The sequence below is a fragment of the Patiria miniata genome, unplaced genomic scaffold (genome assembly GCF_015706575.1).
Source record: "Patiria miniata isolate m_02_andy unplaced genomic scaffold, ASM1570657v1 HiC_scaffold_1, whole genome shotgun sequence".
Lineage (NCBI taxonomy): Eukaryota > Metazoa > Echinodermata > Asteroidea > Valvatida > Asterinidae > Patiria > Patiria miniata.
Genome location: NW_024037047.1, coordinates 35607338 through 35625054, shown reverse-complemented (window position 1 = coordinate 35625054; position 17717 = coordinate 35607338). Strand labels below are relative to the sequence as shown.

The window sequence follows — 17717 nt, the reverse complement described above, 5'->3', positions numbered from 1 at the left end:
TCCGACCTCACCAGAAACTGCAAAAGTTACTTTGCAATTGTGACCATGTTGAACACTCTTCTAGTTGGGGCTCCGTGAAGGGCTTGTCCGAACAAACGTCTTATCCAAACATAGCCTGTCTCGTCGATGAAGACACAGTAGGCTAACAAACCATGGTGTAGAAACCACTGTCTGTACTCAACCACCATGTTAAGTACACGTCGGGAGTTCCTTACTTCAGGCACCTCCTCTGCTAGCTTCAGGGTCATCAACATGCCATCCAAAGCTTGAGCAATAGTGCTGGAAGAAACAGGCAGCTTGTCAGGGAGGGCATGCTCTGGGTCTTCTTATGTTTGCTTTAGAGTTAGAAGGGGTTGAAGTCTAGCAGGTGTTGGAAGCTCATTCCTCATTTCTTCGTCCATCTTGATGTTGTGAGCCCCTCCTGTTGGCCGTCTTTGACGGTGACCAGTGAGTAGATAATTGACCACGATGGATCTGGCAGTCGCTCTCTTGATTCCCAGAGTATCCGCTAGCTCTAGATAATCGGCGTTGTTGTTCTCAAATGCCTCGATCAGTCTCTCCCTATCCACATTTTGTACCCTACGGTTATTTTCACAGGCCGCCATCTTGTCTGCATGAACACTAAATTTAAGAGAGAGGTTTGCATATATACGGATTGAAGATATTATATATGCCGAGATACTAGCCCAAACTTTTATAGGAACACAGATGTGCAGGAATGTCTTAAAAGATGCTTGAAGTATTTGAACTACATTTACCCATTAATGAAAACAAAAGCCCGACCAACCCCCTACTCCTGATTTAGAAATTGAATGAACATTGTGATTCTTTTAATTTGAATGCATCCTTTACAGGGAAGTAGCGAAGCTAAAAGATGATGGCATACTCTGATCATGAAATTGAATGATTTTTTTTTATTGTCGAATGACGATCTGTGTGATCTTTCAATTTCAATCTACATTGATCTACAAATGTTAAATTGAATGAAACTTGTTGAAATTGGTCGGAAAACCCATAAAATTTGCTATTTTGGGAACCTAAGGGGATGTTGGTTATAGCCAATGTTTGTTATAGCTGTGTTCGTTATAGCGGCGTTTCACTGTACTGAGACATGCAGTGTCATCTTTTGTTTGATTGTACATGTAGGATTGGCAGGCAAAGGCAAGGCCCAGTCCCCTCTGCCCCTCCAGCATGGAGTGTCTTACTACAGCACACTACGAGCCATCACCAATGCAGACAATGTCTTAGAATCCACCTCCAATGGCTTCACAGTGGACATCACTCCACCAGAGATTATGATCACTGACCTGGGCCAGTATGATGCAAGCATAGGCCTGGTGAGTGGATTATCTTGGCTGCCTGAAATCCAAAATCATTATCAGTATTCTCACTTTTTGTGCAGAGTATGTCCTCCATGCAGCAGCGTAGATGGTGCTTCATCACCACTTACAAGAGCCCCAGTATTACACAAAGGACACACCACTTGGGTGAACAGTTTCCCACGTGCAAAGTTCACATGGCTTATTTTCATCAGAATATGCACGAACCCATAGCTGTTTAAGCATAAAATTTGCTTAAGCACAAAAAAAGTTTGCTTAATATAATCAGGTTACCCACCAAAACTTGATGCGATTGTTATGCTAAGTAAACAACAGATAAATAACAGTCACAAGCAATGTACATCGCATGGAGTTTAGGCCGGTAACATGATTATGTTAAGCAAGTTTTTTTTTGTGCTTAAGCAAATTTCATGCTTACATGTAAGCAGAGATGAAATTGGGCCCAGGTGCCATCAGCAATTCATTCAAGAGTCCCTCTCAATGGTGTGAGCCCCATTTTTCTCATTGTGACCATTTAGGGGTACCTGGTACTTGTGCATCAGTCAATCATCTCTCTGAAGACCCCTCTCCCTCCACAACACTTCTTTCCTTAATTTCACAGTTTCTGAAAGTTCACTAATTCCTCAGTAATAAAATGCACTTTTGGCCTGCAACAATTGGTATCTCTTAACCACCTGATGCCTGGGGGCTTCTTCTTAGACTTAACCACCTTTTTACTGCATCATATGTTCATCATTTGTTTTACTTTGTAAAAAACTTTTCAAAAGACCCGACGCATAGCTGCCAACTAGTACAATTTTTTCGTAATTATTACGAATTGTTTGTTAAATTACGAAAATACGATTTGTCACTAAAACATTACGAATTTCCCATTTTCTACCTAACGAAAAAAAAAAATGTAAAGTATCGTTTTTGACCGAAAACTTCTGGCGAAATGTCGCGATAATGGATGGACTGGTGACAAGTCTAATAAGAATGCAGTCAAGCACCTGATAGACATCAATGCAGTGTGCGCAGTGGAGTACTTGAGGACCAGACTAAAAATATTTTTCAATGGTGTGTCATTTGTGTGCATCTCGTGGATGTGTGGTTGTGTGTACTGTATGTGAGTACTTTTCAGTGACGATCGTGAGCACATTTAGTCGCTTATTGCCGGGATGAGACCCATCAGTGCGAGATTTTAATCATGGAATTTAATAAGAGTATGGTTGGAATAATTGGTACAGTAATAGAGTTTGAGTTTGTCACAACGGACAGAAAAGATAAATCAGCATGCGTTTGCAAGGTATGTTGGCGGGATATTTCTATTGCATACGGTGGCCATAGATCATTGTGTGTAAAAACATGATACGAACTCGAAACTCAACATCGATAGCATGCATCTCCAAAAAAATATGCCCACATGTTATTGATGTTATTATTTATTTGACTTCAACAAACAAATACAGACATTAAAAAAAATTAATTAAAAAAAAAAAAAAAAAAAAAAAATTATTATTTTTTTTTTTTTTTATTATCTTTTGGCCTACAGTACATTATAATTCACAACAAGAAGGGTATGCACATGTATGTGTACATGTAAACCATGTACCTGTACTCGATGTTGGTAAAGCTTTTGATAAAACGAGAAGTTGAAAATGACCGCACAGGTTGATTACTAATTGGGATTTTGAAATGTTGGCAGCTATGCCGACGACTCTTTGCTGAATATCAGACCACCTTTTAATGTGCATAGAATAAATACATATAACAGTCGTCGTGTTGTGCTGTTAATACACCTACAGTGCGTCACACTTGAGGCATGTTTTGAAATGAATGGCAGGACGCATTGCTGCTGCGACACGCCGTAGGGATACGACATGTCACAGTGCTGCGATGCATTGTACGTTACGATGAGTTGAATGAAATCAGGTGCAGGTAAGCAAGGGCGGATCCGGGGGGGGGGGGGGGGATGCCCTCCCCCGCCCAAAAAAAATGAACCCAATATTTATTTTTTTTTAGGCGGGCCCCGAACCCCTCACAGTATTTTTTTGGACCCACTTTTTGGGGGACCAAAGTTTTTTGGGCCCCCCCCAAAAAAAATGTCTTCTGGATCCGCCCTTGCAGGTAAGTAGCAAATCTACAAACTAAACAGACACATTAAAAGTGTCCAAGGTTCACATTCAGCCATGGCATGTTTTTGCTTTTTGAACAGAGTTTAGACGGTGGACTTCACCTGTATCAGTCTAACACAGACTCCATCGATGCCATGTGGGATGTGAGTGAAGGAGAAAGTGACATCATGACTACCTATTTCTCCATGGGTAGCTATCCAGGGAGTGGAGATGTCTTCCCTGTGACTGCAACTGATAAATCCTACATTCCATCAGCGCTGATGACTCCTGCAAACATAGGTACAATTCAACAGTTCTTGCTGGGTGTCGAATCATTCGGCTGGCTTGAATCCTAAAAGTAGTTGCCATGGACCTTATTCATGAGGAAGCCATTTTGGTCATGTTCCCTGCATGTATTTTATAAATTGTGAACTGTTGAATGGGGTGGTGCCAGACTAGTTATGCATTCCAGCCTCACTTTCATTTATTTTTAAATGTGGCTTAAAACATGACGCTATATTTAATCACGACTTTTAAATTATTCAAAATTTAAAATTATTCATCACAGCAGACTAGTATAAATTTGTAATTTACTTCATGTCATTGTTTTCATGTCTCTTCGCAAGTTCCAAAATAAAATCTTTACCTCGCTTTCAGTTTAATATGGCCGACTCGTTAATACAGCCCATTCCAATTTGGAGCCAGATGGGAATGTATACATTTTTATTACCCAAAGGTTTTTTTCTTTGGGGGGGGGGGGTTTCCCCAACTAAATTCAAGTTGTTTATGCTTTATAGTGTAATTTTAGATTGGATTAAATGAATGCATATAGTTTCTTTGAGTCCACCTTATCATATCTTGTTTTCAATAAGGGAATAAATGTGTGCTCGAGAGGTTTTAATCACTCTGTTTAAGACTGCTTAGAGTCTGGGTGCTGATAATTACCCGAGCCAGAGGCGAGGGTAATTATCAGCACCCAGACTCTAAGCAGTCTTAAACAGAGTGATTAATACCGACGGAGCACATATTTATTCCCATTCATAAATACCTTTTCGGTCAAAAAAAAAATCAAGTAATTTCTTCCAAAAAATCCCGATTTTGTTCAACAAGTTCACTCCAGCTTTTTGAAACATCCCTCTAGCAAAATAATGGAGTGTTCAGCTTGCGAGTAAGATGTAAACCACCCTTTTATTGAGATTGACGCGAGCGTGGCACGTTACTGGGGCGTTGCGTTTTGAATTTGGAACGATAAAATTCTGACTCACTGGTAGTGTTGCGCATGCCTACGTGAGGATTGTGAACTTTCAACCAATGAAATGGTAAGAGGCACTGGATTTTTAGGAGTCCACATTTTATGTGTTTAAGACCAGCTAGTCATGTCTTTATCATCCATTTAGGACCGGCCATGTGACGGGCTCTGACCAATAAAAATGGCTAAACTGTCTGAGGTATTTATGAATGATGTATAGTTATTGTGTTGTGTGCAATACCCTATCTTCTTGTATCATACTATGATTTCATTGGATTTACTATTTGGTAATGTGTGCAGGGCCCCAATGGAAACCATTTTTACTTGGTAGTACACTCCTTGGGTATACTATTGCAGTAAATGAAGTAATAAATGTGTGACTTGTGCTGTCAGTCATTATGCTTTTGTAGACACAATACTACCATATTATGCACTTTAATTTCATTACATTTTTGTTTGATCTAGGAGTGCCTAATATTCTGAGCATTCAAGCAGTCAACAGTGTTGGGTTAAGGAGAACTGTCTATGCCACCAGCTTGACCGTTGATAATACTCCACCTACTGTTGGACAGGTATGGATTTTTTTTTACTCTCTTGCCTATGACAATCAAAACACGGCGTAATACAGGATCTCACAGTTAACATTAAGATGTCTCAAACTGAACGTTCTCCCACTAAACTTCAAGTAGACCACCATTAAATGCTCTAACAGTCTCCTTGTTTATACGGAACAAGTGCTCAGTCTCAAGAAATATATATATCAGCTTCTGTGGACGACTTAGTATTCTGGGAGATGAGTTGATTTTAAACAAGAAAAGTGTATCGAAAAAATGTTTTTGATGTGATATAGAAAAACTAAAGGGTGGGGGTGGGGTGTCGTCGGATCTGCAAAAAGAATGCCAGTCACTGTCTACTTCTGTCAACATGACCACCTAAAAGAGTTTTCGCCAAAAAAAGGAATTGAGTACAGAAGAAAAGCAGAGGCACGATGAAATTGATACTGCCGGGAATAGACAATTCCATTGTCTGAAACATGTCATGATTTCTCAATTCAGAACTCCCTCCCAGTAATACAAATTTAGATAAGGATTGGTATATCACAGCCAATCCATATGAAATCTTGGAAGCACCTCCTCACCAGATGACTTGTTGTTAAACGCTGCATCAGCCAACTAACAGCTGCCCTTTTCCTGTCTGCCATTACCATTCAGGTTCAGTGTCCTGCCTTCATCCATGCCAATAGCGCCCTCTTGTGTAGTTGGACTGGTTTCTTGGATGCTGAGTCTGGCATTGATCATGTGGTTTTTCTGGTTGGGACGGCCCAGGGACAAAAAGACGTGTTCCAGTCGGATGATCTGCCTGGCTACCTCACTCACTACAGAGTTACAGAAAGTGAGCAACAGACATTTGAAACCAAACATTTGAATGGAAGCTTTCTGCGAGTACCTCCAAGAAAGTGCTGTCATCAATCACAGTTTTCCAAATTAGTGTTATTGATTTTCCCCAAATTGCTGAATGTCAGTAGTGTAGTTGAGCCATCTCAAGTCCTCACAAGTCATCCAGTACCAAGTTACAAGTTACAAGCTACTCAAATAAACTGTGACCTTTGTTGTAATCTATCCCCAGCTACATCATGCTGGATTTATAAATGGATTTATGAATCACTTGAGGCCATACTTGTGATGGTGTTCACTAAAATACCACTGGAAGTTGGTTCTCACCATCGAGCTATATTTACTTACTAGAGCGCTAACTCCTCATTCTTGCGCGCGGAGACGCTTTGAAGCCGTCCTGCGCGCAGAAATTTTGAATTCATGTGCATGTTTGTAAAACATAACGAAATGAGATGGATTGAATTTAGAAAGTGCACCCTAAATGCAACACGCAAGTAGAACATACGCAAACAACTTAAGCGCGGCATGATGGTTAAAAAACGTCACGGCAAAAATCATCTGCAGCGAATACGCGTACGCATTTGCATTGTTTTTGCAGAGCAAAATGAAACCCTCATTTGCTGATTGTTATATGGTATTCATGGTTATGTCTCAAATATATGAGCTGACAGTAATTGCATAACTTTGTACTTTGCAGATCTGAATCTGATTCACAACCAAGTCTACTATGTCACTGTGGAGGCCTTCAATGCTGTCAACCAAAGCACGATGGCATTCTCTGTCCCTATTGAGATTGATGATACACCTCCAACATACGGCCTTGTAGTGGAGCTATCTGGTGTGTATAGCTTCAATTTCAGTGATCCTGTGAACCAACCAGAATGGGAGTGTGCAAGCGAAGAGGAATGCTTGGACTTGGACGGAGAGTGTCTGGAATCACTTACCCAGCTGCAGATCCTATGGCAGCCGTTCACCGACGAAGACACTATGATCACCAAGTATGAGGTTGCCCTGGGCACCACACCAGGAGGGTCTCAGATCAAACCTTTCTATGAGGTGTCCAAGGACCAGACCTCAGAGCTTATTACCAACATTGATCTGAGCAGTGTCCTTAGAGTCTACGCCACAGTGAGAGGCTACAATGAAGCCGGTCTGACTAGCACCGCCGTGTCCAATGGCATCTACGTCAGCCGGTTCAGTGCAGGACTTCAACCTCTCAGACCATTCCAGGTCAAAGATGGAGTCACCGATGTAGACTTGGAAGACTCAGACTTCCAGACCTCGCTGCATGAGATGAGTGCATCCTGGGATTTCAGCGGGGATCCATGTCCGATGAAGAAGTATGAATGGGCCATTTACAGAATAGATGGGCAGGAGATTCAACCATTTACCAATGTTCTAGGTAATAACATGGCTTTGAACTGAAATCGCTTTTTGCTTAAAGACCATTTCAGTATACATGTAAACAAATATGTTATCTCTCATGCTGTATAACCATTACTTGCTGTTTTAATATTTTATTTTATTTTTTATTTTATTTTATTTATTACTTTTGATAATGAAACCAAGGATTCCCCAAATAGTGCCCTAGGCACTGTAAGCTCGAAAGCCTGAAGAAACCTGCAGAGAGAACTGAATGAGAAGAAATTACAGTTTTAGAGGTGGGAGGAAAAACTCAGACGAATGTTCTGGGGAGAACCCACGGAATCAGGCAGGGACTGAAAACCCAATCCACATATTGGCCCGGGCGGGATTCGAACCCGGGTCACAGCGGTGGAAGGTGAGGAAAGTACCGCTACGCCAACCTGACTCTCCCTATTACGTAATTTTTGATAAAGGAATTGTATGTCAATGTGATGAAAGAATAAGGGTGTGCATCGGAACCGGGTGCCCGGGTACCCGACCGCTGATGTCAGGAACTGGTTCCACATTATGGAATCAGGTACCCGTAACCAACTTTTCAAATAATTTAGTAATTTCTCAGACAATGAAAAAGAAAGGTGTTAAACGGCATTTGTGGGGAATTTTCAAAATGAAAATGCGATACATGGAAAAGCAAAACAGCAAGGACTTCTTCTGAAAAAAGTTCTTGCTTAGGATGAAATATCAGGCCACTCTAATTTTTTAAAGCATTGTCTTTTAGTTTTGGATGTCAATTGTTAGCATTTATTGACACAAGCAGCCACGTCTCTTTAATATACGGCCCCTCTTTACAAAATAAGTCTTAACCAGTTAACGCCTGGTTTATTTTGACAAGAACAGACTGAGGCACGGGTTTAATATTCACTCGACTGCAATGCCAGGCGGGTTGAAGCCATCACCCTGGGGCTAGAGAGTCATATTTCCGGCCTCGGTCGGAGGCTGTGGCTTGCTGACAGATATTTTCCGGCCTCGGTTGTTGCAGGTTTTTCAGTCATCCATCTGACTTTCGGAAAACTTTTGCTTGTATACACGGCCTCCGGCACGAACTGGTTAAGGCCATATTTTTTCACTCCTTCATTATCAGTATGCATTGGAATGAAAATACTTCATTTTATGTCACACAAGGTTTGACATTCAGAAGAAAATGGATGTTCAATGGGCGGAAATATTATTGACTTCTTTGTAGTTGTTTAATTAAGGCCGTAACTTCCTGGTCATAATCTAAGTTTAATTTCTGCGTCTGCATTGATTTATTTTTGACTTAGAGCGAACCTCTGACACCAACACGGACATTCGGATGACCGATGGTGAGACCTACTACACCCTGGTGCGGGCTACTAACGCCCTGGGCCTGGCTGTCACAGTCAGATCTGATGGAATCACCGTCAAGCGTGATCCCTTGATACCTGGCCAGGTCTATGATGGCCTCTTAGTGGGCTATGATCTGACTTACCAGAAGGAGTCTGATAGGATATCAGCAAGCTGGAAGGGCTTTGGACAAGGGATGCCGATTAAAGAAACTATCCATCACACAGGTAGGTGTTGACAGATTGAAGGTGGACAGTCTTCTGTTAGGGTTTAAATTTTAAGCTAAAGTCAACCAGATCGGTTCTTGGTTCTTGGTTCTTGGTTGGTTCTTCTCCTAAATACTCCACGTGGGAGTTTATACAGGAGGCCAGAAACACCGGGGCAAACCCCTTCTCTTACCGATAAGTGTTTACTGGGTTCTTTTACGTGTATTATACAACACACGGGACCTATGGCTTTAACTCCCATCCGAAGGACGAAGCAATAATGGTTAAGTGCCTTGCTTAAGAGCACAAGTGTCTGCCGGAGGGCTCGAACTCACGTCACTAGTAGCTTGAAAAAAAAAACTAGAACAGAAATAATTAAACTATACCTAGGCGCTGATCCAGAGGGGGGAGGGTGGTTTGGGGGTGAAAGTTTCAAGTATTATTGACCTCCAAATTTAGAGAAGCATTTTGTGTCAGACAAAATGGACAAAAATTCCGAAATGTTTGGTTTATCTGTACCTCAAATTTGGAAGCCAAAGAGGATGTTTTGTACAGTGATGTGCATTGTAGCAGTCTTCAACTGTATAGTGCTTTAGACTTTTGACTTTTGACTTGATTTCCCTACATTCATTGGCCTGAATCCCCTTCAGGAAATTCTGAAGTCACCAAAGACCACATCACAGAGCAAACTGTGGATTACTACGAGGCCGCGGTTGGAACTGACCGTCGCTACCCTAAGACCAGAGACAACGTGGTGCCCTTCACTTATGTTGGACAGAACACAACGGTCACTTTCACTAACCTCAACAGCATGGAACGAGACTCAACATATTACGTAACAGTCAGGGGATATAGTGCTAGCTTTGCTACAGCTGAGGTGACATCAACAGGGATCAGTGTTGGTATGGACAGCACAGTGCTTGGTAGGTTATTCTCTGTTTTGACTTTTCTTCTCTCATTTTTAGGATATCTAAGCAGAGGGTAAAATTGACATCGAACATCAGACATTCACTAACCTTGTACGAACAAGTTGGTAGTGCAAGCACTTTCAAGGTTACATATGACGGAGCTCAAAATTGCTTGGTTGTATTTGTCTGAACCTTTACTTGTGTATGGGCTCCGTGTTCAAGTACTCCTTCAACGGCCACAAAAGGAGAGTTGGGGAGACCTAGTCTGGTTCCAGTTTATCCACTGCGTATTTCGAACGATCCAAAGTTATTGGGGGTGGTCATTACATTGGGAGACCATAACAAGTTAAATTCAAAGGCCCTTTGGACAGCAGTAAACTGTGGCCTTACCATGGCTACTTTGAAATGTTCAGTCTAGCAGTGTGCTGGCCATTAAATAACTATCTCCTTAAAATATTAGGAAACATTGTGTTGGTAGTGTTTTGGGGTAGTCACAAAGGAAGGCCTGGATCCTTTTCATGCATGGCTGAATATCAGTGAAACTCGTACTGACTGCGGTCAGTACCCAGACCGACTGTTTGCGGAAGAGAAAAAGCTGGTAACATTTTCAATTTTTGTGGGAGAGAAGGACTTATCCAAAGGGACATGTTATTTAACTCACCCTGAATGGTTTGTATATTTCTTTGTGAATGAGTAGATATAAATGTTGCATTGAAAAAGGAAAAAAAAAAACATTTCCCAAACTGAGAACTCATACTGACTACGGTCAATATCCAGACCGACTGTTTGCTGAAGAGAAAAAGCTGGTAACATTTTCAATTTTTGTTGGAGATAAGGACTTGTCCAAAGGGACATGTTATTTAACTCACCCAGAATGGTTTGTATATTTCTTTGTGGTTGAGTAGATGTAAATGTTGCATTGAAAAAGGAAAAAAAAAACATTTCCCAAACTGAGAACTTGATTTCTCTAGTTCATGCTTTAATTTGTTTTCAGCATCCAGTGGGTAAGCTTTTGATATTTTTTGTGTATCTGGTAATAATGCACACCAGCTTTAAATTTCTCTTTATTGGTTTTTACCCTCAGCCGAGAGGCTCGAGGGGTATTGTCATCGCCTAGGGCGTCCGTCCGTCCGGATGTATGTCTGTCCGTCCGTCCGTCCGTCCGTCCGGGCAGCTTAGTTTCCGGATGATAACTTGAGTTAGAAATGTTGTTTGGGGTTGTAACTTCAGTAGGGGGTTGCCCTTGGGAGTAGGCAAGTTGGGATTGGTTTTGAGGTCAAAAGGTCAAAGGTCAAGGTCACCGTGGTGAGTTAAATGTAAATGGTTTCCGGATGATAACTTGAGTTAGAAATGAGATTTTGGTGTCTAACTTTGGTAGGGGGTTGCCCTTGGGAGTAGGCAAGTTGGGATTGGTTTTGGGGTCAAAAGGTCAAAGGTCAAGGTCACCGTGGTGAGTTAAATGTAAATGGTTTCCGGATGATAACTTGAGTTAGAAATGAGATTTTGGTGTCTAACTTTGGTAGGGGGTTGCCCTTGGGAGTAGGCAAGTTGGGATTGGTTTTGGGGTCAAAAGGTCAAAGGTCAAGGTCACCGTGGTGAGTTAAATGTAAATGGTTTCCGGATGATAACTTGAGTTAGAAATGAGATTTTGGTGTCTAACTTTGGTAGGGGGTTGCCCTTGGGAGTAGGCAAGTTGGGATTGGTTTTGAGGTCAAAAGGTCAAAGGTCAAGGTCACCGTGGTGAGTTAAATGTAAATGGTTTCCGGATGATAACTTGAGTTAGAAATGAGATTTTGGTGTCTAACTTTGGTAGGGGGTTGCCCTTGGGAGTAGGCAAGTTGGGATTGGGTTTGGGGTCAAAAGGGCAAAGGTCAAGGTCACCGTGGTGAGTTAAATGTAAATGGTTTCCGGATGATAACTTGAGTTAGAAATGAGATTTTGGTGTCTAACTTTGGTAGAGGGTTGCCCTTGGGAGTAGGCAAGTTGGGATTGGTTTTTGGGTCAAAAGGTCAAAGGTCAAGGTCACCATTGTGAGTTAAAGGTAAATGGTTTCCGGATGATAACTTGAGTTAGAAATGCAATTTTGGTGTCTAACTTTGGAAGAGGGTTCCCCTTGGGAGAAGGCAAGTTGGGATTGGTTTGGGGGTCAAAAGGTCAAAGGTCAAGGTCAGCATGGTGAGTTAAAGGTAAATGGTTTCCGGATGATAACTTGAGTTAGAAATGAGATTTTGGTGTCTGACTGAGGTAGGGGTTTGCCCTTGGGTACAGGCAAGTTGGGATTGGTTTTGGGGTCAAAAGGTCAAAGGTCAAGGTCACCGTGGTGAGTTCAATGTAAATGGTTCCGAATGATAACTTGAGTTAGAAATGAAATGTTGGTGTCTAACTTCGGTAGGGGGTTTCCCATTGGTACAGGCATGTTGGGACTGGTTCTGGGGTCAAAGGCCAAAGGTCAAGGTCACCACGTGAGTTAAAGGTTAATGGTTTCCGGATGATAACTTGACTCTGGCTGAGGGTTTCAACAGCAACGCTGTTATTTTTATATCTGTTCAGGAAGTGAGGTGGAAGTCCCAGAGTATGTAAACTCTGTCTCTGAGGTGCAACTCATGTGGGCTAAATTTCAATCCACCTTCCCCATCCTGCTGTACTACGTTGGTCTGGGTGAACCATCCACTTCCTCCATCCCACCTGAAGATATGGACTGCCTGGATATGCTGCTGGGGACAACACGGGCCCTGACTACATTCCATGAGAGGTCGATGCATTTTGTAGGCAAAGACACCTTTCTTGAGTTCAAGGGTCTGAATCTGACGCAGGAAGGATCCTACTATGTCACTGTTGTGGGTGGGTGAATGTTGTAACTCTTTGTGCAGGGTACAAGAGTAGCTTGAGTGAGAACCAACTAGAGAGAGGTTGAGTTGTAAAATATTGGCTGTGCATCATAGGTCATTGTTTAACTTCTGTCTAATGAAAGCAAATTGTCTCAGAATGAAGCTGATCTCACTTGCCTCAACAATATCAACCCATTTCATGGCACATTATAACAATACTAGGCAGTTACCCAGCTTTGGCGGTTCGTAGAACGCATAGAGTTGCTGAATGTAGCGATTGATTACCATGAGAAATAGTTCCCCAACTGCGATCCTTTTGCGCCCGCCTCGAAATTTGTGCCTTTGTTGTCATACAGACCCATTATGAGCAGCGACCTCTATAGTCATAATTGACGTGTAGCTTAGGAGTTCCCATATCAGATGCAGTCACAGTGTGAGAGCGTGAATGCATTCATATACCGGCGTGAATGTATGCACGTACATACGCTGTATGTACGTATGTACGTCGGAGAGAGGACCCGTAGGGAGGGGCCCAGGGTCGCAATCGCTTAAGGTTGACAAAATCTAAGTTTAAGCCCGGACAAACATCCCATCATCCAAACAAACATCCAAACAAACATCCAAACAGAGACTTGCATATTATTATATATACATGTATATACTTATTTCTTTGAAATTTCCCCAATGAATTGCCTATCTGTTGCCATGACTCAAGAGGGAGTGTAGTTGGAAACAGGAAGCGGGGGGATCCAGACCTCCCATATAGGGGTCATGGACCAACGCTGACCATGAGTTGTGGTCAGTGCATAATTCCACTTATACATGTATTCATATCCTTCCAAATCCTTCCAATCTCAAAACGAAAATCAAAACGTATTTCTGTAATTTAATAATAAACCCCTTTTTTTCTTTAATATAAATAGCACAGAAAAAACATGTTTTTGTTCATGCTCCTGTCTTTTTAGGAATGAACCAAGGAGGACAGTGTAACTCCTCCACTAGTTACTTCTCTGTGGATATCACACCACCTATTGAGGGTAGGCTGCGTGTTGGACCTTTCTATGACATGGTAAGTCATCAGGAGATCAGTGTATCATGTTGCTGCATTGTCGCATATTCTGCCATTAAGGCTTGGTTGCATGCTGGATCATTCTCTTACATGTAAGCTACGCTCATGAGGGTAATGAAAAGGTTTTTTTTTCTCTCTCTCTCTCTTTTTTTGGGGGGGGGGGGGGGCTGGTTGGTCCTTCTCAAATCTTCCAGAAGCTATATGCCCAGTTTCAATTTAAATTTGACATGAAGTGATTTTTAAACAAGTGAAGTGTTTTTTATGCCCAGTGTGCATGAAATTCAACTTTTAAGGTGTTCCAATCATTTATCACCACTGCTGAACTCAAACGTTTAGTAATCAGTGACACACTTTTTAACAAAAACAAGTGCAAGTGCACAATAAGCTCTGGGCCCAGTTCGGGCAAGGACCATTAGTCGACTAGTGGTTGATTTGTGATGTACCTTACGCCTGCGCACTGATAGCAACGTGCGAACGTCTCTAGTCAAACGCTGGTCAAAATGTCATCGCAAAACTTCTGGATCCTGGCTCTCTGCTACTTTGCTAGCGTTATGAATGCGCACGGCTATTGGTTACCAGCGATGCAACCAGCCCCAGTAGGTTGGTTCCAAATAGTCGACTAGCGTATTCAACCATCGTCAACTAGACAGAGTTCGGGCAAGCGTTAGTCAAACTATGGGCAAGTTCGCGCAAGGACTATAGTTAACCATTGGTCGACTAACGCTTGCCCGAACTCTGTCTAGTCGACGATGGTTGACTACGCTAGTCGACTATTTGGAACCAGCCTACTGGGGTTGGTTGCTTCGCTGGTAACATAGCCGCGCGCATTCATAACGTACAGCAGAGAGCCAGGATCCAGAAGTTTTGCGATGACATTTTGACCAGCGTTTGACTAGAGACGTTCGCACGTTGCTATCAGTGCGCAGGCGTAAGGTACGTCACAAATCAACCACTAGTCGACTAATGGTCCTTGCGCGAACTTGGCCCTGGCTGTCTGGCAGGAAAGTCTTGCATGAAATCTATCCTTGCCTGACACGGTCTGCGTTAACACAGCCTGTACTAACTAGTATGTATATGTAGTGTGAATGTCATATAAGTAACTGGCTACTTATTCAACGTTGAACGTCGGACGGGGCACCGGTCTCCTTACTGCACCAGCGAATGACCAAAATAAGCCCCCTAAGTTTCCCAAAAAATATAGCGCGCTATATACCACGTGAGATACCACATGACTGTAACATTACTGCACATATCTCACCTACATTTACAACATTTTCATAAATGGCTTCACGAAGTGTTACACAATTTTTGTTGTTAAGTATTTAATTTATTTTGTTTGCATTTTTGTGACGATTAAAATTTGGTAGGAGGTTCGGTTTTTTGGTCAATTTTTCGGGGACCGACCAACCACAGAGTGACATGTTGAAGCTCTGGTGCCAGAGCTTAATAAATCCTATGTAAATAATAAGAACATATGTATCATCAATGTCTCGTGCATCATCATCTAGAATCATGTAGAAATTGGCAGCATCTTTCAGCGCCTATTTGTTGGCACATAAAACAGCAACTATGCTTTATTCCTTGCTAATATTTCATGCGACTGACTAAAACCCACCAATCACACTCACACTGAATTACCTGTCTGTAACTTTTGAATCTTGTATTTGCAGCCCGTTGCCTATACTGACAGCACTGAGTCTGTCTCTGTAGTGTGGGAGGATTACAGAGATGATGAGAGTGGAATCAAGTCCTACAACCTCCGCCTTGTGCAAGCTGCAGCATGTAATGAGGATGAGGATAACCTTACTGCGGTAGCCAACCAAGACTGGCTGGTACTCGGCCCAGATATTCAGGATTTCACATTCGTGGACTTGAACCTAATTGTGAGTTAAGTTTAAAAAAACCACATTAGGGTATGTAACTATTAAATTGTGTTCTGTTGTGTTTTTGTAGGCATAGACCTAAGACTAATGACGTCACACTTTGTTCACATGTGCGCTTCCTATAGGAGCCAGGTGGGGACGGGAGCCAATGGTCTCCGCCTGGCTCCCATAGGAAAGCGCACATGTGAACAAAACGTGATGTCATTAGGCGTCTGGTTGTTTTTGTGAACAAACTGATTCTGGCTGTTTCCCAGTCCCCCCGTTATCGATTCTCACAGCAAATAGTTCAAAATTGTAAAGTAATTATTCCATAACTAAGCGAGGCCCAATGCAAGATTGTGTTGCTAGAAAAATAGAAATTTAAAAACAAAAATCTTTTATTCTTTTTCAGGGTGAATCTTGAAAGTTGTATTGAGAGTATATCTTTAAGCTATCGATGTGCGCATCTTTGAAACATATGTGTTTGAATCGTCAGTAATATTTTCCCAATTCTGATTTTGTCATGGATTTTACTATCGCGTTTTGAAACAATTATTGACATTATAAGCCAGTTAGTTATGTCAATGAAGTAGTCCAGTTCAAAGGTCGTTCGGGGTCAAATTGCTGAGGTGATGTTATGTGGTGTTACGCAAATGCCCATTCTGCTCGTAATTGACCTATCGCAGTAGAATTGCATCGACGCAGCTTGTGAAATATTGTCCAATTACATGATATACAAATGGACGCGGAACCGGCAAGGTCTGAAACAAAGGAAACGCGTAACGTACACAATCCCATAGGGTTGTCTGCGGAGCATGGCTAACTCGCAAATGTCGATAGGTCAATTAACGCACGAGCATTCTGCGCCCGTGTCCCTGCACATTCATGCACCTTCGGTGAACATTTGATTGTCCTGAATGACCCGTGACTCGACAAACCAGCCCTATGTTGTTCAGCTATCGGTAGTTAACCATGCAGGAGACTGTACTACCTCCCAAGTAGGACCTATCTCTTGTGTCCGTCTGAGCCGACAGCAAGTTTAAACGTGACCTGTGGTTAAAGGGAATATACATCATTTGCTTTTGCTGTAATTTTCAGAAATGGATGGAATTGGGGGGTTGGAAATATATAGCAAATATAGTTACACTGACCTTTTTGAGGTTTTGGGTTCGAAAATGCTATAAAAACCAAGAAAAACAATCATTTTCCTGTAGTCTGGTTCCCTGACTCCATTTAAGAAGATACAGAGCAGTTTACATATATTGGGGAATTGTAAGGTCAGGGAACCAGTCTAGCTGGTTTGTACCCGTTCATAGGTGTGTAATCGATTGCAAACAAGTGTGATGGTCAACTGGGGCCAGTATTGAAAAAAAGCCAGTTTTTCCAACGCTGATCAGCCGATCAGCGTTGGAAATTGATACAAAAATACCACTTTTCTTGAAAATGACAGTATACCAGGTGCCATGATTTTACAGGATGCTTTACACTGTCATTCACTAACAGTCCAGCAAGGTATTTCAAAATGATTTGGAAATTTTATTTTTTGATGTTTGCAAATGTTGTATTTTCCCTTTAAGCGTACATTATCCATGAGCAGTTTGATTTGAATTGGAACTTGAGGACTCGTGATGGACTTGCAGGGACATCTGAAGGACTGGACTACATCCCTGACATTGAAACAATTGTCAAGGGCTGGATTTGGGTTGTACTTGTAAAGTTCACCATTAAAACATCACCACTGATCATATATCATTTCCTTTCTGCACAGACAAACCAGCCCTATTTTGTTCAGCTGTCAGTAGTTAACCATGCAGGAGACAGTGTCCTATCCCAAGTAGGACCCATCTTTGTTGACTCGTCTGAGCCGACAGCAGGACTGGTAGTTGATGGCATGGACTTCAAGATGGACATGACAGACAGTGGAGACAGAACCAAGTTACTGGTAAATAGAAATTGCTACATAATTTAATTCATGTTCTTGCATGAATAGTGCAGCAAGTTTAGACGTGAACCATGGTTAAGCATAGTTTGACTAACT

At 41.9% G+C, this 17717-nt stretch overlaps 1 protein-coding gene across 1 annotated transcript in view; it reads left to right on the top strand.

Annotated features, from left to right (window-relative positions):
* The window catches only part of LOC119733210, a 199410-nt gene that overhangs the window by 144112 nt on the left and 37581 nt on the right, over positions 1-17717 (top strand). Inside the window, 11 exon segments of the mRNA XM_038206800.1 lie at positions 1147-1337; positions 3535-3733; positions 5148-5254; positions 5894-6074; positions 6774-7478; positions 8764-9033; positions 9663-9935; positions 12471-12761; positions 13714-13817; positions 15488-15700; positions 17448-17618. Coding sequence (XP_038062728.1) covers positions 1147-1337; positions 3535-3733; positions 5148-5254; positions 5894-6074; positions 6774-7478; positions 8764-9033; positions 9663-9935; positions 12471-12761; positions 13714-13817; positions 15488-15700; positions 17448-17618 — 2705 coding nt within the window.